We start from the raw sequence: 22,123 nt of genomic DNA on the forward strand, positions 1-22,123 counted from the left end.
TATAAAGGTCACATTTATGATACTGAGGTGAATTGGATCAGCAATTGATCAAAAGTTCACCTGCTCCTCTCTTGTGCGTTCACCCCTGCAGTAAAGGGAATGTTAGTCAGGGAGCATTGCCTCAACCCAATCCCATGATCCCTGTCCCTAAATGTTTATTGTTATATATATGTTTTATATAACCCACGTCTGTTTCATAAAAGAAAGATCCATGAACCCAAATGACAACAGTCTTTGATGGTATTTGTTTTTATACATTAGCAAAGTTTAATTTTTTTTTCAATTTATTTTTTTCAGTAATAAAACCATAAAAATGTTAGGGCATTGAATATATTCAGCAATGCTGACATTTTTCTTACAATAGTAAATATAAGTTCTACATTACCCCCCTCCTGCCTGCCTCGGGAATCAGGACAGCTTGGGATTGAGTTTGGATCAGAAGGGAATGCCTCTGTATAGATTAAAGCAGGGCTGTCTAACTGGGGGTCCACAGGCTGTATGTGACCCTCCAAAGAATTATTATGGCCCTCAGTCTGCCTACAGGCTCCATGACATAACATCATCATTTAAATTCAATCTGGCCCTCCAGCATGCTGTATGACATATAACTGGCCCACTACATGTAATTAGTTGCAGAGCACTGGATAAAAGCATTCCACATGCATGTGGGAGTTACGGTACCCGTGCCATGCCCCTGTGCCTCTATCATACTTGTTATCTGCTTTGTAATTTCAAGTTTAATACTGCTTTCTACTATCATCAGTGCATTCTTATGCTATAGCATACGACTGGTTTAGTCAAATCCATTGTTACATCAAGGCACATCTGTACTTTTGGGAGTGGATGTATTGTCTGTATTCGGCAAGCTGCTTCAGATAAATGCTGGAGGGCCAACGATGCATCTCTATGAAATCCCGTTCCTCTGCTAGAAAAGAAATGCATATATTTAAGTCTAGGAAGGGTGTAACTATAATGTAATTATAAAGGTACCTACCTACTGCCAAGCAAGGCTATGCTTAGTTGCCATGGGGCCTCCTTGGGAGTTACTAACAGGTGCTAAATTGCCCCAATGCAATTGCTCATACCAACCAATCAGCAACCATCTGTATATACAAATAGTTCCCTTTCTTTTCCAGACAATCTACTGCTTGCTTATTATGTATTATTCTGGCAGACTAATTTGTTCCATTCCATTTCACAGGTTTAAATAGTCATGTTATTTTTTGTCCCATTAGGGGTCCTTATATATAGTTGTAAAAGTTGGTGCAGTGAGGGTAATTGACCCTAGATCGTGTCTTATGAGACCACTGGTAGATATCTAGAATCCCTGCCATGAAGGAGAAAACTATCACTGGCCTGTTGACTGCCCTGTACATGCAATATCCTATTCCCCACGTCCTCCCCGAAGGGCCAACACTGCCAACACTCTGACCTTCTTAAAAGCTCAATAACTCCTGTACCCTTCCAGCATGCCTGATAAAGCTTCTTTCTCTGAAATGCCACAATTACACAATCAATTCTCAATCTTCCAAAATGTAATATCCATAAATGAAGTATACCTGAAAGGTCCTGGAAGTCTGATTTCTGGCTGAAGATAAGGTAGTTTACAGCCATAAAATGAAGCAACCAGGTGGCAAGATGTTCCGAGTTATGAAACTATAGAACAGGAGAAAGAAAATGTTTGAACAGGGGTAAAACAGCTGCATAATAAGCTACTCAGGAAAAATTATGTAGGGTCTTGTAAGTCAGCTAGGATTCCATGGATTGCCCCAATGGGTCTAAATGCCAGTGGAAGTCTTTACAACTCTACTTCTGGCTGCCATGAACATAATTTGATTTACATGTGGATGGTTATTGGGCACTCAACTTGCAAACTGCAGGAGGTATCAACCTGAACCTAGGGGCACATTTACAAAAGCACGAACGCTCGAGTGTTCATGCGAACGCTCCGAGCGTGTTTTCGCCGACTTTTTCGTACGGCGCACAACTTTTTCGGACGTTTGCACGACTTTTTCGGACGTTTGCACAAAAAAATTGGAAAGGTTTTACCGCTGTTTACAATTGTTCGGTACAAAAATTTTGGGACTTTCGGATCGCCAAGACGATATTATTGTGATTTTTTCGTAAGCATTTTCATGATATTTGCAATCTTTCGAAATTTTCGTTTCCAATACGATTTTTTCCCATTCGTGATTCGGATTCGTGGATTAGTAAATGTGCCCCTAGTGTGCTATACAGCCTCAACCCACATTTTCCCCTTGATAACATGACCTGTAAAATGTGGGCCCCCCTGCACCTAACTTGGAGCATATCTTAATAGATTGTATCTCATCTGGGTATCTCTGTGTTGTGTCTGTTTGTCACAGGCTGTGTGTGCCATTGGCAAGAGCATGTAACATGCATTGCTATTGAAGGCTGTGATAGGTCATTACATTTCATTGACTCCAACTGTTCTCCACAACAGAGCAAAGGCATTGAAATCCCACCATGTGTCACTGATCAAAGATATAGTAGCCCAATGACCCGTAGGGAAACGTAGGAAAGCAGGGGCATGACGTAGCCATAGGGCAGACATAGCCACTCCCAGTTTTTATCTGATTGGTTGTTTTGTACAAGGGGTATAAATAATTGAAAACGTTCCCGCTCCTCATCCATTTTAGGCAGCATAGGAAAACACCCACCCTCCCTATAGAGGTGGAGGCAACGAGTGGTGTTGGCTGGGTTATTGAGTTGGGGGAAAACAATGGTTGGGTTAGGAAGGGAGTTTGATAATTGTTTGGGGATGGCATGCCTGGAACCTCAGGGGTAAGTAAGTGGATCAGGAGGTGAGTTTTGTTGGGTAGGGGGTTCCGGGCTGGAAGGGCAGCTGGCAGCGCCAGTTGCGCTGCGCAGTTATTGGCTTGTTATGGTGTATGTTATGGTGTATGTTTATTCAAAGTTGGTTGTTTGTTATACAAACATTTGTATTGTGTTCATGAGTTGTTTTGTATCTTATTTGTTCTTATGATATGATTTAAATTAAAACTTTGATTGTTATTAATAAATGTTCTGCGGCCATTTTTATCCCAAGAATTGGTGTCCGTGTGTTTATTGGGGTTGGTAAGTAAAAGTGGCAAAGGGGTTAAGGTTGGGAAAAAGGTGGGTCAAGATCCGACGTTGCTCACGTCAAGGGTTCCACTCAGTACAGGCCTTTAGTAGACCACTGTCTACACTATTGTGTGCAATCAGATAATGCAAAGCCAACACAGTGTGCACAAATGTTACCCCGTGCTGTATGTAGCTGTGGCATAAACAGTATCTCAGCAGTGACTACAATCCCTTTATTCACAATAGAGGGTATATAATTTCCAAGTCCTCTGTGGGTATGCCTCTGGATCACTGCATGGGTTCTAGAGCTGCTGATCACTCCACTGGAGAAACAGGTCAAGCACTATATTATTAGAAATGGGGCTGCAGGGTATATATAAATAATATAGTGCTTGACCTGTTTCTCCAGTGGAGTGATCAGCCGCTCTAGTACCCATGCAGTGATCCAGAGGCATACCCACAGAGGACTTGGAAATTATATTGTGAATATAGGGGTTGTAGTCACTGCTGAGATACTGTTTATGCCACAGCTGAACCAGGCCTGTGTTTGTGCAAAGCCTTTATATTACAGTATGCAAATAGGTATGGGAATCTGATTTACACAGCATTACTGTGTTGCCCAATGCCATTAGTAATCTGTACAGACATTATTAATAATACTACATACAGCACATTTGTGCACACTGTGTTGGCTTTGCAAGAACATCTAGTGGGTCAGCCTGACACTATACTTGAATGATCTTCAGGAGATGGCTAAAGTCCTGGGACTAAAATTCAGAGCACATTGTTCTTTATCTCCTCCCAAAAATTTGAATCATGGGGACTAAAAAAGGAGATTTCTGAAGGAGTCAGTTTTGTGTTCTGGTCATAGCAACAAACAGATTTATATTACCTTGGCTTTTCTAATGAGACTGACAAGACTCAAGCTTGTGGTGGCCAGCTCTCGGCTAGGCATGCTCTGGAGCTGACTGATAATGTAATGCTCACACAGACGCTGGAGCCTGTAGACCTGGTACATCTCAGAGCAAACAAGTAATGACATGGCTTGCAGGATACTTGCTGTGGGAACAAACAAGAACAATTCTTAATGCAATGGTATGAACAGAATTTGCAGGAAAAAAATGCCAGTTTCAAAGACACAGTACTTTACTAGAATAATTTAAAAAAGCACAATGTAGCATTCCTTGTTATTATAAACATCCCCATTACAGTAACCAGTCTCTTGCTAAATTAAATACAGAAGATACATACCAAATAGGTGCACCCCACAAGTTACATTTGTGCCAGTTTCCACAATTTTATATAAGCTTGAATTAGCTTTTTTAGATGTTAATTTAATGAAAGCTCAGCTTGGCAGATTCTGTATGTAACTGCCTGTGGCACTGCAGGACTAGCTCTATCTATATAAGTGGACTACTAACAGTTTCAAAGCTCATGTCCTAGGGTACATTAAGGCACGGAGCACTGCATTTTCAGTACAATAAATAAAGTTGTTTTGGAATTCTGATGGCCCAAACAAGCTGATCAATACCTCTATGCCCATCATGTGAATGAACAAGTCATACAATATCCAACTGTGGGCTGACTGAACCTATAAACTAATGTCAGACTTTCTCTGAAGCAAGAAACAAAGTACATAAGAGATAATTTTCTGTGGTACTCTGATCATTTCCATGTCAGTCAACCTATTATACCCAAGCTTTAAGTAAGCTATGATAATACAAATCCAAGAAAACAGAACAAATGTGCTATGCATGAAACACTCAACCTAGTGAGCAACACACATTACATAGTAGCTACCCACAGGTAACTACACAGGTAACAACTCTATATACAGGCATCTATTACTTCATAAGAATCAAAAAAGGAACATCCCATGAACAAGCTACTGTAGACAAAGCAAGACCCTAAAAACTTTTAACACAAGTTACACACTGACTGAGGCAGCATTTCTTCCCCTGGCCCGGCTGTGCTCTGCCCCTTACACCTCGCACAAAATACAGATTGCAGAGGTAGGGGGTGCCACCAGCCAGGGCTGTAACTAGGGGAAGACAGAAGAGGCACGTGCCTAGGATGCAACAGAGAGGGGGCACTGGGAACGTAACTTTTCTCCCTGGCTACTTCTAGGTCCAGTCCAGCTGTAAGTCCATTAGCAAGTGGTGGCCTCCAGTGCCAATGTATTTGGTCCACCATTGATGCCAGCCCTGTCCTTAAAGGACTATGCTGAAATTTGCATCTTCTGCCACTTCCTAACTTGCAGGTCTGAATGACCTATGAGCAGAGCCACACAGCAATTTAGGACCAGAGAAAACCAGTGTGCTATGCGCCATTACTCTAAGGAAAACATATGCACTTTCCTTGTGTATTAATGTAACACAGCTTTTGAGCACCCAGATAAGTATTTAGTGACCCACCTGCCTGTGAAACACAACATTAAAACTTCTCACTGAAAAAGTTATTATTTTTGCACCCAAAATAAACACCACATTTCAGCAGGTCTTGAAAAATGTGACATGTACAATTAACATTTGCATTTTTACAAGTGTTTGAAAATGAAAAAACTGACTGTACTACTGTGAAATGCACATTTTTTGTTCTTGTTTATGCAATTTTTGCCATTTCCAACTTTTATGACATTTTACCACAATCGTTCTAAAATCCACCCCTGGAACACACAAGAGTACAGTATAACTAACATACAGTACAGATGATTTCACTCTATTAAGGCACAAAGGGAATGTGAATCATTAAAATAAATGACTATGCGCTATACACATACAGTACTAAATTATACCTAATGGCAAGAAATATATTATTCATTGATGCAGTGTAGAATTACACATAATATGTCCAGATTAAATTGTAGTAGGATGTAGAACGGTAATGCTGTGCAATTATACTCCTTTCAGAGCTCATAATATGGAATCTGAGGCACAGAGCAACAAAACTGGACTATGATAAATCTAGGACCTTATTTATGTATGTGTAAATGGCAACCTTAAAGGCAAAACTGCTCTAGTATTAAAGATTAGCTTTCACCAACAATAAAATACATCCTGAAAACTATGAAACATGTCAGAAACATAGTTATATATACATTTATTGAACCTATACCTATGAACTTTATTCATTTTGATGTTACAATTTGTAATTGCTGCAAGTGAGAATTTCAGTGTTTATTTTAAAAATCACTCTGTCTTGTTCTGAAAGTGGCAATAATATATATATAGCAAACAAAATCACCATGCCACCAATTTAATGTTACTGCTGGATTACTGCAGCATCCATAGGTCCCTATGTGCCACAGCTTCCCATTGGAGCTCTCATTTTGCAACTGAAGTGGAGACAGTGGGGCAGGGCTGCCATCAGAAATCACGGGGCCCCTCACAACAAAATTTTCTGGGCCCCACCCACCCAAGCCCCCAAAGGGCCCTCCCACACCCCCAATGGCCCCTCCCATCAATACAAGGGACACACAGGCATTGGTAGTGAGGGCCCACTAAAACCTTGGTAGCCAGGGCCCCCCTAAAACATTTGTGGCCAAGGATTACGTTTTGCATTAGTGCCAGTGCCACTAAAACATTGCTAGCCTGCCCAGGGCCCCCTAAAACATTGGTGGTCCTCCCCCAGTGTCCCCATACAATGGCCCGCTCTCCGCTGCTTCTTGCCGCTCCCCCCCACCACCACCCCCCCCCCCACCCCACAGAATCCTCCTGCTTCTTCCAGGGTCCCCCAAGCATCCTGCTGCTTCCTTCAGGGGCACCCCCAAGCATCCTCCACCTTCCCCCAGGGCCCCCCCAAGCATCCTCCACCTTCCCCCAGGGCTCCCCCAAGCATCTTCCACCTTCCCCCAGGCCCCCCCAAACATCCTCCACCTTCCCCCCAGGCCCCCCCCAAACATCCTCCGCCTTCCCCCAGGGCCCCCCCAAGCATCTTCCGCCTTCCCCCAGGGCCCCCCCAAGCATCTTCCACATTCCCCCAGGCCCCCCAAAACATCCTCCACCTTCCCCCCAGGCCCCCCCCAAACATCCTCCGCCTTCCCCCAGGGCCCCCCCAAGCATCTTCCGCCTTCCCCCAGGGCCCCCCCAAGCATCTTCCGCCTTCCCCCAGGGCCCCCCCAAACATCCTCCACCTTCCCCCAGGCCCCCCCCAAACATCCTACACCTTCCCCCAGGCCCCCCCCAAACATCCTACACCTTCCCCCAGGCCCCCCCCAAGAATCCACAACTGTAGTGTTTTTTTTTTCCCAAACTCTTCTCATACACAAAGTGTATATAATGCTGGTCTTTGTGTTCCATCAATAATTCTAACATCAATATATTGCAAATAAGAAGGAATATTGTGCACAAAGTAGGTATTTTGGTCATGTCAATATGAACATTTGTCTGAAAAGTTTTTCAAAGCAGCTGGTGGCCAAAGAAACAGGTTCCCCCCCCGCTGCCAGCATCTTTTTGCATCCTCCGGCTCCTACTCCCCTGCGACAGTTGTCCCGGGCCCGGGCGTTTAAAGGGGGCCCGGCCGGGCTCTGTTACTGTTATTGCTGGTATCCGCTGTGATGTCCCGAACTCGCTGCTACATGTGCGCTTTTATAGGGTTGCGCCCCGTGCATGTGACGTCAGTACGCACAGGGCGCAACCTTATAAAAGCGCACACGCAGCAGGGAGTTCGGGACATCACAGCGGATACCAGCAATAACAGTAACGGAGCCCGGCCGGGCCCCCTTTAAACGCCCGGGCCCGGGACAACTGTCCCCCCTATGCCCCCCTGATGGCGGCCCTGCAGTGGGGCGTACCTCCCTCTCCCATTCAATCAGATCTGCTTGCTTCTTTCATTTCAGAATGCAATGTAAGGGCAAAGACACACAGAGCTACTTAGTAGCAGCTACTTGTCTGAAACACACGTAGAGACAGTTATCAGTAAATTATTAGCATTGTCTATTTTTGTAGTCGTGACAAGTAGCAGCAACTAGTAGCTTCATGTGTCTTATGGAGGCCAAATACATACAGTATCTAGTACACATTTAGTCCAAGGACCCACAGAGTGGTTTAGTCATCTGCAATAGATCTCTGGTATTGTAGGCTACTAACCACTCCGAAATGCCTTTCCACCAGCAGCAATAGGAGTCACCGTTGGAAAGGCCATTGCATTGCTTCTGTATTCTAAAGTCGCGTACGGTTTCCTCCTGCATTGTGAAGGGCATTCCACTGGCGACCCCTCTTGTTAGTTGCCTGTGTTAGCAGAGATTTATCTTGGGTGACTCAACCTCTCCGTGGGTCCTTAGCCTTAGTAGGCTTGATATAATTAAATATATGCTAATCTTCTGTGGACAAATATATTAAGTTCTTACCAGGACAACAGCAGTCAGTATAAAGATATTCAAGAAAACACAGAAAAGTGTCCTTAGATATGCCATAAATTGGTATCAAAAAGCTTTTTGCTTCCACATAGCTACCACTAAACATGGCAGCCATAACGTCACAGCGTGCTACTAACACTGCCCGATGAGCAGGTATGGTAATATCTGAAATTAGGAAAAAATGCAAAATGTTAATGACATATTTACATGTAACCTTACTGTTTCATATAGTTGCTCTGCATTATATCTGAACAGGGTTTTTATTGTTTCACCTTAAACAACTGGAGAAGGTTTTCTCACTGAACTGAATCTGGTCCTATATTGGTAAAACTTGGAATCTTACGCTAAGAATTACAATTTTGAATTAAAATGCTTCAAACTTCTGCACTACCTGACCAAACAAAACCCTCTTTGTGATCACATGTGCATTTAGACATTACCTTGAACTTGAAAAATGACATCTGCTAACAAAGGAGTGTTAAAGAATATGCCAAGTGCTCTGCAGAACTGCCATGGCTCTGGGCAGTGGGAGGGAGAGCAATCTGTTCCCTGCCAAAAAGCAATCAGAAGAGCAAAATAATAAAATAGTAAATTAGGACTGAAACTGAATTAAAGTTGAAAGCAAGAAATAAATTATTACTAATAAATTTGATAATGTGTTAATACTGAGGTGACAGAATGGAGGAAAATGAGGCAGAAACTTCCCATTTAACTACTGCCATACAGAACAGATTCTCAGCCTTACTAAAAGAAAAAGAGAAAATTGCCCCTCCGCTCCTATCCACTCTTAGTTGTGTCAGCACCCAGAGTTACTGCGTTAGCATGAGTGCAGACACATGGCGTGGATAACGGCATGGAAACATGTGAGTATGCATTTTCATGCTTAATTCTGCTCCATGGGGGGAATTCACAAAAGTGGTGATATTGAGGCAAAATAAAAATGGAGATAGATTTGTTGGATTTTCCACCTTATTCACAAACCTCTATCTCCACTTTTGTGAATTTGTCTTTTAAACAGACAGTTTTCAGATTTTGTCATTTTCCTGACAATTTTTTTTGTGAATTTGCCTTTAGCTCTTAGTAAATCTGTCAGTGCCACCAAACCCGGCCCCACATCTACATGGGATAAGGATTTTACCAGCAGGATTTTGCATTTCATGAGCCATTTGTCATTTCAATTTAGGGGCATTTCCTGAGGGGTAATTTTAGTTTGCCTGGGAAAACTTTACATCATTTTTTTCAGGACAAGCTGGGCTTTGTAATGTTTCCTATATTTCTTTGTAATTCCACTAAATACCTTTTTCTCTAGCCCCTACTCATTACTGGTCAGCAGAATTCTGGCCCATACACCAACATGCCCAGTGAAAAGAGGTCCAACAGTACTAGGGTCCATTGGGTTTTTATCCAGTGCCCTGTTGGGCCAGTCCAACCTTGTGCCAGTGTGTATGTGCTGCTTGCTGATCCCCAAGATGGCTGCTGGGAACAGAAGGGACACAGGTAAAGGAGGTGGCCAATGCTATCAAGCAGCTCTGTAGTTCTGGATATGCTATAGGGGCACAGAAAAGTTGGGGCAAGTGTAAGTGAAGTGATTAATAAGGGGGCACTGCCTGGAAGGTTTTACTTTTCCTTTAAATAAAAATGTTACTGATTCATTAAGCTAGCATAACAATGCAAATGTTAGGTAAAAACTTTTTACATAATTTTTATAACTTTTCTACCAGAGGTGTGAAATGAAGACTGGGTGAAACACAACAAAACAGATGAGTTTAGAATTGGTCTGACAGAGTTACACTGAGTTTTACTCCATTTTGAAAATGGTGGGGAAAAATGTCAGGAAAAAAATGTCCTTAAAACATCATATAAATTTTGTTTCAACAACAAATTCACAAAAGTGTCTGTAAACTGTCTTTCTTTCACCAAAAACTGTAAAGTGACGTTTGAGTCGGAATTTAGGCAGATTTCTGTTTGTGAATATGGAGAAAGTGTTTTCCACCACTTTTACTGCATAAAAGGGCTATCCCCACTTTTGTGAATTCCCCCCATGTGTCTGCACCCAGGCCAGTGCAGTGACTCTGGGTGCAGACACAAAAACAGCAGAAAGGGGCAGAGGGGCAGTTTCTTGGCCTGTGTTTATATGAACCCGAGAAGCTTCTCCACGTGGCAGCAGCATTTTAGATGATGATCTGTATTACTTATATATATGCCATATTAATATATGTATCACTTTTATTTAGCCGTTACATTCCATGGTTTCTGGTAAAGATTCTTAGTAGCCTCTCTCATGTTATATTACAAACCACTGGTATGCATTTGTATAATGTTATATTACAAACCAATGGTATGCATTTGTATAATACAGGTATGGGTTCGGTTGTCCAGAAACCTATTATCCAAATCTCCAAATTACGGGATGGCCATTTCCCATAGACTCCAGTTTTAATCAAAATATTCTAATTTTACAACAGTAACTTGTATTAGATGGTAACTAAGCTGTATGAATCAATACTGGTGGCAAAACAATCCTATTGGTTTTAATTAATGCTTACTTTATTTTTAACAGGTCTTTCCATAATTTTTTTCTTCATACCTTATGTTCTATGAATTTTGCATAAAAGGTCCTATACCTCTATTATTAATTGCACTAATTCCCCCGCCATTTGTGTCAGTAAGTTACCCACAGACCCATAATTTTTTATGCTGTACAAGACCCAGGATTCATCTCTAAACAGGGGGCATATACAAATAACTAAAATATTTTCAGACACATCTACTCCCCTACCTGGTTGTCTATTTAAGCAACATACATGGGACATGTACCCTACATCTCCCAATACATCCCCAGATGTGCTCCTGTACAATAATATAATCATTCTGAAGTAGAATATAGCTGACCTTGCCTGATGTTTTCAGGATACACCGAACCGTGTGAATAATACGTGCAACATCTTCAGGATCCTCTATCCTTTTTCTAAGTTGCTGTTTAAGCAAATACCACTGATGAGCACCTGTAACAGAGGGATCAATCAATACTGTGGATCACATGAGCTGTTATATAACATATACACACTTGAAAAAAATGCCAGCAGCAACACATTGAATAATGAAATGGCACATGGTACTGGATTCATAATTTATTTTTACTGTTCCCCAATAATCCAGCTACAATTCAATTAAATGAAACCAGATTTTGTCTGTAAGAGACTTTACTAGCACACTGCTTGTTCTCACATTTTGTCGCATAGGAGTGCAATTAAAGGAACAGTAACACCAAAAAATAAAAGAGCTTTAAAGTAATAAAAATATAATGCACTGGTAAAATTGGTGTGTTTGCTACAGTAACACTACTATAGTTTATATAATAAGCTGCTGTGTAGCCCCGGGGGCAGCCATTCAAGCTGGAAAAAAGGAGAAAAGGCACAGGTTATATAGCAGATAACAGACAGGTTCTGTAGAATACAATAGTGTTTTATCTGTTATCTGCTATGTGCCTGTGCCTTTTCTGCTTTGAATGGCTGCCCCCATGGCTACACAGCAGCTTATTTATATAAATTATAGTAGACTTTCTGAAGTAAACACACAACTTTTACCAGTGCAGGGCAGCAGCACATTATATTTTAGTTAGTTTTATACACTTTCATTTTTTAGTGTTACTGTTCCTTTAAGCTAATGCGAGTAATGAGTAAAGACACCTTGTTCATCTTGACACTGTACCTGTGATTATTGTGAGACCCATTAAAAATGCCTTGCCTATTGACTAGTGCCTGATTATCAAGCTCAAGTCTAGGGGGCAGATTCATCAAAGTACGAGTTAGAATCCCGAAATAGGTAAAATTCGGATTAGATTTTTGATAATATCTTATTGGCGATCCGAAAATCACAAAATTTTCGTATCCGAACGATCATAAACGGTGGGAAAACCTTTCTGACTTTGATCCTTCCGTGCATTTGTTTGGAAGCCTCCCTTGGACTCAATGGCACTCTGCAGCTTCAACCTAGCCCAAGGAAAGTCTCCCATAGGGCTCAATGGCACTCTGCAGCTCCAACCCGGCCCAAGGAAAGTCTCCCATAGGGCTCAATGGCACTCTGCAGCTCCAACCTGGCCCAAGGAAAGTCTCCCATAGGGCTCAATGGCACTCTGCAGCTCCAACCTGGCCCAAGGAAAGTCTCCCATAGGGCTCAATGGCACTCTGCAGCTCCAACCTGGCCCAAGGAAAGTCTCCCATAGGGCTCAATGGCACTCTGCAGCTCCAACCTGGCCCAAGGAAAGCCTCCCATAGGGCTCAATGGCACTCTGCAGCTCCAACCTGGCCCAAGGAAAGTCTCCCATAGGGCTCAATGGCACTCTGCAGCTCCAACCTGGCCCAAGGAAAGTCTCCCATAGGGCTCAATGGCACTCTGCAGCTCCAACCCGGCCCAAGGAAAGTCTCCCATAGGGCTCAATGGCACTCTGCAGCTCCAACCCGGCCCAAGGAAAGTCTCCCATAGGGCTCAATGGCACTCTGCAGCTCCAACCTGGCACAAGGAAAGTCTCCCATAGGGCTCAATGGCACTCTGCAGCTCCAACCTGGCCCAAGGAAAGTCTCCCATAGGGCTCAATGGCACTCTGCAGCTCCAACCTGGCCCAAGGAAAGTCCCAATAACGAAGCTTGAATGAATCCAAAACTTTCGTACTTGGCGTGACAAATATGATTTTGTTGCGCAAATTGTCGCAAAGTACGAAAAAGTTGTGCAATTTAATGAAAAAGACGCACAAAATACGCACAGTACAAAAAAAATATGTTTTTTTTTTTTGGATTCAGATTCAATCGTACTTTAATGAATGTGCCCCTAGATCTCATGTTGCAAGAATCTGCTACTTCTATCTTGGGCCAAAACCTGCCATATTTCTGTACTGCCATGCCTTTCATAGCACATCCACGTGTTTACTATGTCTAATCTACCAACTAGCGACCACACTGACTACACTGGTAGCAGCTGATAAATATGTTAAAAGATGACATATTGTTGTAATATTATTTTGTTGAACTGCAACACAGTCTTACAAATATGTATTTGCTGGGTAAAGTTCACATTGTGCAACCAGGAAATCTATAAAAATGGCCATTGAAAGCCCAGCTTCAATGGATTTTGACTGGGCGATCCAGTTCCTCTGAGCCCAAAGACACTTTACACTGAGACAGCTTAAGGGGTCAGGAACACCAAAAAATAAAAGGGTTTCAGATACATTGAAATATACTGTGAAATTAACCTTAAATTAAAAACAATTGTATCATATGCTCTTATATAATGTGTATTTGCTTCATATGCTTTAATATAATGTATATAAATCTTTGTGACGGTTGAAGCAGTCATGTTAGGTCCAGTAGGGCTGTTTGCCCCACTTTACGGAGCGGATGATAGATAAGCTGTTTAGAATAAAAATGTTTTAGTACTTAAAGGCTGATATTCAAAGATAATGACATTTTAAGGGCCTCTACAAACCCACAGGATAAAAATCTTTCTAATAGTTAGCACTACTGCCCTACAGTGCTTGGGCCCGGGGTTCAATTCTGGGGCACTATCGCAATGAGTTTTTATGTTCTCTTTACCTTTGTATGGGTTTCCTCCCACAATCTAAAAATACACAGTCAGGTTAACTGGCTTCTGATAAAATTTCCTATAGTGTGCGTGAATGCCATAGGGACCTGACATTGTAGCACTGCGTCAATGTGTTGGTGCTTTATAGATAGCAGGTAATATATTAAAATAATGACTTAAGATAAAACATAGCATGCTTGCCTTGCACAAGCATTAATGTTCATGCATGGAAAAACAGCAAATGAAATTGGCAAACAGATGGAGGTGTTTAACAGGGTACCTGAGTAAATGAAGTGAAGAATGTCTGATAAACATGAACAGAGGAGAGAGTCTTTGACAATGACCCTTACGGGAGAATACTGTGCAGTAACCGACAGTTCTCTGTAAATGGCAAAGAGGTCGCTGGCAGTCTTGGAAACACAAGAGTCACGGACATGATGGGCAGACTTCCCTCCAAACAGCACCATGAACACATCACTTACACTGCACAACACGATTCTGTGAGCTTCCAACAAATGTTCCAGGCTTGGGCTACAGAATATTACATCCGCACATTGTCTGTGTACCAGCAAGCCTTGGAAATCAGATTCATATCGTGAGGGATCCTCTTGCAAAACTGGCATTCTTTCTACAATTCCAAAAGTATAGGTTAAATGTAATAAACAGAATGCAGCACTGAAAAAGAGAAACATAGTAAATGTTAATGTAGTTGTCCCGGGCTTGTTTGATTTTGGATCTAAGAGGGGACCGACCATGCTGTACTTACACAGATAGCTAGGCATTGTTGGTTTTCCTTTAAACTTTGATGAGAGGACAAGTAGTAGAAAGCTGTGCAGGGGAAAGAAGATGCATGAAATATGTGTGAGCAGGGAAAAATGGCACATGTGTGGCAGGGCAAACTTAACTAGTTTCCTGTGCCCCCATGTAGCTTTTGTGACTTGAGGTAGCCCCAAGTACCAATAGTGGTCAGAGGCCACCTACAATATACTCACATAACCCTGTGAAGAAAGCAGCCAGGACCCATTTGGTGACATCATTGGCGATTGCTATGTGACTGTCATGTATCTGCCATGTCCGTTCCCCTACAGTGACTCTTTCATAAATTCTACTGCAAGGGGACTGCATCAGTTAACAGATGTGTTACTTATGGTGGAATGCATGAAAGAGTCACTGTAGGGGAGAGCATGTGCGAGCCCTTTTCCCCTACCCACACATATTCCATTATGTTCCTACCCCACATACTCCCTAACTCCACATATGCTGTTCCTACAGTTACTTGTCACTTCCACAGGGCTGGGGCAGCATGTTCTTTCGGAGTACAATATGTCAGTAATGCTACTACTTTGTGTTTTGGTTTCTAGCTCTTGGGAGGGGGTCCGAATCATTATCTTGTACACAGCCCTGTGATTTCTCATGGCAGTCTTGTTCACATATAGGGAGAAATAGGATAACCTGATGGAGTGAACTTACCTGGCTGTTCAAGATTAGGGGGTTTAACTTTAAGGACCTGATTATTCTTCTTTTTTTTGCATTTTGCAGAAGTCTTTGTGTTCAGAGTTTGAATTATGAAGTATTCTAACTAGAAAATAAAATAGATAAAGGCTATGCGTTAGATAAGGATATGTGTTTAACCAAGCTAAGTAACAAACGTTTTTGCAGGTAACGTTTCTATCACTCCAGCAGCTGACGGATAGTACAGCTGGCATAAAAGAGCATCGCAAGGGCTGGCCTGTTATTTGCAATGTTGCTAATAACTTAAAAACTTGCCAAAAATTACTAATTACTCTCTCTAGTCAGGTACTCAATTGCTAATGAATAGGTACATTAAAAAAAACTCCATTAACAGAAAAACAGTCAGAGTTTGCTCTGTTGAAGCCAAGCTGTGAACTCTGCTAGGGGGCTAGAGCATTAGGAGCCACTTAGGCCTCATTCAATAAGTACTTGTGTCTAGGGTATTCTTATATAACTGCTTAGATCTTCTTTGTAATTGTAATCCATAAACTGCAGTGTAACCTACAAGGGAACACACAAATGTCTGAATAACACATTAGTTAGGGCAGTGCTGTCCAACTGGCGGCCCGCGGGCCGCATGCGCCCCCCCCCCTGTGTGGCCCCCCACCTGTCTGGCTGCTTTGATGTTTTACCTTGAGTAAGCATTAAATGGTATCAGTACTGAGATTAACTGGCCCCCTGCATGGTTCTCACCTCAGATTCAGGCTGTAATCCCTCTGTATTGTTTAAAAATGTAATCCCCTGTGTTTTTCACACCTTTTAATACCTGCATTGTTCACCCCCTGCAGTGTTCACACCTCAGGCTCAGACTGTAATCACTCCCATTGTTCACTTCTTCACACCTCAGACATAGGTAATGTAGGCAGAGTATGGCACATACAGCCAGCATAGGGCAGGTAGAGAATGGCACACACAGGCAGCATAGGTCAGGGAGGGTATGGCACACACAGGAAGGGTAGGGCAGGCAGAGTATGGCACACACAGTCAGGGTAGGGCAGGCAGAGTATGGCACACACAGGCAGGGTAGGGCAGGCAAAGTATGGCACACAGAAGCAGCATAGGGAAGGCAGAGTATGGCACACACAGGCAGGGTAGGACAGGCAGAGTATGGCACACACAGACAGCATAGGGCAGGCAGAATGCTGCCTTTGTGTGCCATACTCTGCTTGCCCTATGCTGCTTGTGGGAGGTGAACCTGGCAGGGGTTTGTTGTGGGAGTTTGTTAGCAGTTGGAAATAGCCATTAAATGGTCCCTAAGGTGTGTAATTATGTACTGGGGGTTGCTGTGCTATCCACAGGGGAGGAGGAGGCATATGGAATTTAAGGGTATATCTTAATATGACATAATTCTTTCACATATGAATGATGGTTGATATCCCCACAGTAAGGACCAAGCATTTGGGATTTTGCTGTGCTACCACCATTGTGATAAAATAGGTGTGGTTTGAAGTGGGTGTGGTTTCAAAAAGGGGAGTGGTCAAAACTGGCTTCCATTAGTGGCCCTCCACCATGTATGCTAGAGAAATTCCGGCCCTCGGCACCGTAGAAGTTGGACAGCACTGAGTTAGGGGATGGGCAGGTTGGGGTTAAGGATGGGTTACTTGTCCAGTTTGAACCTTTGTTGTAAATTAAGCAAGGTCTGCGTGCTCTTTTTTATATGGTTGGGTTTTGTTTCCTTTCTTTAAGATACTAAGACCAGGCATAGATTTTTTGTAAAATTGGAGAATATATACAGTACGGGAATAGTATATAAGCATATACATTTACAGAGGTAGCACATAGGTAAAGATCATAGTCAAATGCCAGATACAGTACTATAGAAACTAGTTAGGTATGATAAAATTATAAAATGGCTTTGCTGCAAACATCTGGAGAGTTGTGAATTAATGAGGAGATCAACAGAGCAGAAAGCTAAAGAAGGATAAAGACACATTTTGGGGGAAAAATGCTCTTAAAATTTCAAGATTATACAAAAACTGGAGACGGCGATGAATCCTTAATATGAAAAATTATAAACAAGAATGATCACTTTTTAAGAATCTACTGTAGTAAAGAGGAAATGATACAAGAGAGATTGAAAGAAGGTTGTGGACTAGGAGTCTGAGCAAGATAGGAATGGATGCAGGGAAGTGGGCAAGTAGGCAATAGAAAGAGGTTTAGTAGCTCCTGCGTAAAACCACACATAAAGAGGGCTTTAATATAAATGAAGCAAAACAGGATCTAAAGACAGTTGAGCTTTGAACCACAAATTAAATTTTTACATGCATTGCATTTTTCAGGATGCAGTTGGCCCTACTAAAGTAGAGGAAGAGCGGCCATAGAAAATGAGCCACAGTCCCTATCACCAAAGTGCCCACCACCCAGCCACCTCTTTTCTCTATCCCCACTCTCCCCCACCACTTCAGCACTACTTACTTTGCTGTTACAAATTAAAGATGGCCATGCTTTTCACGGTGGAATGCGCAGTCATTTTTTATATTTCACAGCAAAGCAAGCAGCATAGCAGAGCAGGGAGTGGCAGTGACAGGCTTGTGGGCAGCTGGAAGGGCCCAACAGGTTGGTGCCCACTGGGATTTTCCCAATACTCTAGTGGGCCAGTCCAACAATGCCAGTGGATGGAGAGAGGCTGGTAAAGTCTAGAATAGTACTAGGTACTAGTACCAGGCCAAACGTCAGGGCAGGCAGAACAGGATTGAGGGTAGAAAATCAGGCAGAAGCTCAAGCAGCAAACAGAGTCAAAACAGGCAGGAGTAAAAACCAGAAAGGATCATAAAAATAACAGCCAGTATAAAAGAAGGAAACCAACTCAATAACCAAGCAAGGATGGAATGTCTAGAAACCTAAAATAGGCGTGACACCCATGACACCCATGCATGATGGCAGAGTGGCTGGAGCGCTGGGGTATCTAGGACACAAAGTAAGTCTTACAGGAACACTAACCCCTCCACATGCTTCTGATGACGGCCAGACTGACAAAAAATGGGAGACCTACGTAAACACGTTTATACAAAATACAGCTCAGTCAGTAAGTGATAGATTAATACTGAGTAATTCCCTATATCACCAATTTGCAGGAACTCTTCGGAGCATATTCTAAAATTTACAGGTTGCCACTCAAAATTCAAAACACAGCAATCAATGAAGGGTTTTACTGACCACTCTCAGGACCTGAACAGCAGAATATTACGCTCAAAATGTTTTACAGTGACTGTAAAAGCTGAGTGCATAAACAGAACACACATTTATAAATCTAATTGAGATTATCATCTCCTAAATTGTTTTGCAGTAAGACAGAGTGTTACAATAATAAATGATGAATACCGGACTAATGCATGCCTGTTTGTGGTCTGTGAGCAAAGCCAGTAAGTGCTATTAATGCAGGGGTTATGTCAGTCAATCAGCAGGTGAATAAAAGTTCATTTTATTAGTGTTTGTATTGAGGCATGCAAGCAAGCAAACACGAGCAGAAATACAACACTGACAAAGAAACTGCACACTAGATAAAAATAGGTTATCTGAGAGCTCATTGTTTGTACAAAACCATGAATTTTCAGAGCCGTGTGCTAAAAGGTCACATCTGAAAGCCTCATTTGTGCTGCCTTCCCTTCCATCAACGATCGCGCAAACAAGACTGCATTGTTCATTTAAACATGTACTTCTCACTTAGCTGAGGATCATCTCAAACTTCAGGATAGGCCTTCTGGAAAACCCTTATAAAGTGGCCGTACACGTTCAGATTTCTCTCTTCTTCGGAAGAACGTTCGGATATTGGTTGTAAGTGTAAATGCAATGATCTAAAACTAACATTCAGACTGAAATTGTAGGATGAAGCCCTGAAAATAACAAATCGGAGGATGTTCTGAACATGAAATAGTTGGCAGACACCAAACTTAACAGGCCCTGGCATTTCAAGCACAGAGGCCTAACCAGCCCCCATCCCCCCCCAAAGCCCAATGAATAGTGACTCTCTATGGCATGAGCGTCAGACTGGGGGTTCAGGGGCCTCCACACCCCCCAGGCCCCTGACGCCCACCTAACCCCCTCCTCCGAGCGCATACTTTATTCGTACCTTCGGCACATCGGGCTAGGGAGAATTACACCCGGGAGGGAGTGCCAGCAAGTATCGGGTCCGGGCCAGGGGGCCCACTGAGTTTTTTCCCAGTGCCCCACTTGCCCAGTCCACCTGGATATCAATCACCTTAGGTGGGAATATCAGGGAAATATTTGCTCATTTGGCATCTTCACCAAATGAGTGGATCTTGTAATGGAGGGCCAGCTGTACTGTAAAACCTTTCGACAGATGCAGAACAGGCATACAGTTCTAAAGGAGTTTTTTGTGGACTTTGCCACTAAGTACAATTGATACTGCATTTGGCAGCTTACCAACAGTTTGGGTAGATTAAATCAGATCCATTTGTGTGTACAGTAGTTTGAGTCCTTGCACATAGAAACATGTTGTTGCCTCTGTAAATAGTCTGACAATCATATCTATTAATTCTTATTTGTTTAATGGCTCGGGAAAATCATACTTTTATATTTTATATCTGGTACTGCAAGAATAATGAATAACCACAAAATAGGTTCTGTTGCGTTTATGTTGTACCTGTAAACACCTGCACAGACAAGGGCGGATATCATAAGTGTAGGCATAGCAAGGCAAAGTTCTTGAACTTACCACTCCTCCAAAGTAGCTTCCAACGTAAAAGTCATTGAGAGCATGCAGTTCCATATAGGTTGCTGCTAAATCTTTGGCAAGCTGTATTCCTTCTGAGGCAGTAACAGAAATCCCTCTATCAGAGGTGCACAGTGGGCAAGAACAGGGTGGGCCATCTAAGGTACAAGATATAGGGTTAGTATAAGTTCCTTATATCTGAAGACAACAATTAAGGTGAAGACACATGGAGCTACTAGTATCAGCTACTTGTCGCTGCTACAGAAATAGACAATGCTGATTATTTACTGATAACTCTCTTTATGTGTGTTTTACCAGAGGCAGTCCTCAGTATTGTCTATGGCAGGGAATTTTCTGGCATTTAGTAGCTGTGACAAGTAGCTGCTACTAAGTAGCTCTGTGTGTCATCACCCTTATGCTTTGACTAGTTTGGTCATTTTTAAGGCTGAAATTTGAGCTAAAATTCAAGCTGTGGGTTACCCTTAAACCTTACCAAAATAGGGGCAAGGTTGTAGTGAGTTTTCTTAAAGGGACAGTAACACCAAAAAATGAAAGTGTATAAAAGTAATTACTATATAATGTAATGCTGCCCTGCACTGGTACAACTGGTGTGTTTTCCTTAGAAAGACTACTATAGTTTATATAATAAAGCTTCTGTGTAGCCACGGGGGCAGCCATTTACAGGAGAAAAGGCACAGGTTACTTAGCAGATAACAGATAAAACCCCATTATATTCTGTAAAGCTTATTTGTTATCTGCTATGTGCCTGTGCCTTTTCTCCTTTTTCCCAGCTTCAATGGCTGCCCCCGTGTTGACATAGCAGCTCATTTATATAAACTATAGTAGCGTTTCTGTTGCAAACTTACCAGTTTTACCAGCGCAGGGCAACTGTACATTATATTTTAATTACTTTAAAACACTTTCATTTTTTGGTGTTACTGTTCCTTTAAGGCAATGGTACATGGGGCAGATTGTCAGCCTGCAGATATGCACAGGCTGACAATCTGCCCCTACGCTTAAAAAATCTTCTAGTTGGTCCTTTGAATCTGCCCGGGAATGACAACAAGCACAAGACTTGGTGTTTGATGATAAGGGCTTTTTCAGATATGCCCAATTTGACTAAACTGGACAAAAGATCCAACAGATGATCTACCCATACATATCAATCAATGCTTAGAACTTCAATTCAGTTCACCAATATCATTCAATTATACAACTGCAATAAGGCAATGCACTGCAATGGAGACAACCTCATACTTACCATTTACTCTTGATCCAACTGCTGCAACTATCACTGGTACAGTACAATGGCTAAATATTTGTCTTATCAATGGAACAAAGTTGTCCTTTACATCTAGGTATGAAGTCTTTGCATTGACAGAATATTTCACAATGATGATATCAGCTTCACTCACTGTATGCTGAGAACTTTGCAGATTCACTCTCAATATATCCTTAAAACGTTAAAAAAGAGGGTTAATACATTTCTGCCACCATGCTTTCCTGTTCTGCTGTCACGCTCTGGAGTATGGTGAGTTATCATAGAAAAACCATTACATACAGAATAACCTTAAACATGTTCTTAGCATTATACAAAGGTTATATCTTACTCAGAAATTGAAAGATACAAATCCAGTTTAAGAGAGTGGGGCTTATATATAAACACTGGGCAGTAACCTATGGCAACCAATCAAATTTTTGTTTTTGTTGTTCAACCTGCAGCTGCCTGAAAACAAATAATCAGTGATTGGTTGCTATGGGTTACTGGCCATGTGCAAACTTGTCTAGAGTTAAAAATATAAATGAGCCCCAGCGACTTTAGACGCAGGGCCCTTTTATCCAGCTGCTTCATTGTTGGACACTTGTTAGTTAACTCTGAGACCCTGTTATTGTAAAGCTTTTTATAACTTGTAAGTGCA

The 22,123-nt window shown here is 42.1% G+C and overlaps 1 protein-coding gene across 2 annotated transcripts in view; it reads right to left on the reverse strand.

The window, feature by feature from the left end:
* Positions 1–243: 243 nt before the first annotated feature.
* rhobtb3 (Rho-related BTB domain containing 3) overlaps positions 244–22,123 on the reverse strand; it is a 28,233-nt gene continuing 6,353 nt past the window's right edge. Inside the window, exons 3-12 of one of the 2 annotated variants that reach the window (XM_031893369.1) lie at positions 21,466–21,658; positions 20,208–20,362; positions 15,491–15,599; positions 14,301–14,648; positions 11,336–11,448; positions 8,884–8,992; positions 8,435–8,608; positions 3,980–4,146; positions 1,560–1,656; positions 244–922 (exon numbers count right to left, since the gene is read on the reverse strand). In XM_031893369.1, coding sequence (XP_031749229.1) covers positions 810–922; positions 1,560–1,656; positions 3,980–4,146; positions 8,435–8,608; positions 8,884–8,992; positions 11,336–11,448; positions 14,301–14,648; positions 15,491–15,599; positions 20,208–20,362; positions 21,466–21,658 — 1,578 coding nt within the window. In that variant the 3' untranslated portion in view covers positions 244–809. Of the gene's footprint in view, positions 926–1,559; positions 1,657–3,979; positions 4,147–8,434; positions 8,609–8,883; positions 8,993–11,335; positions 11,449–14,300; positions 14,649–15,490; positions 15,600–20,207; positions 20,363–21,465; positions 21,659–22,123 lie in introns of both variants that reach the window. The other variant, XM_031893364.1, reaches the window with a different exon arrangement.

The sequence above is a fragment of the Xenopus tropicalis genome, chromosome 1 (assembly GCF_000004195.4).
Source record: "Xenopus tropicalis strain Nigerian chromosome 1, UCB_Xtro_10.0, whole genome shotgun sequence".
Lineage (NCBI taxonomy): Eukaryota > Metazoa > Chordata > Amphibia > Anura > Pipidae > Xenopus > Xenopus tropicalis.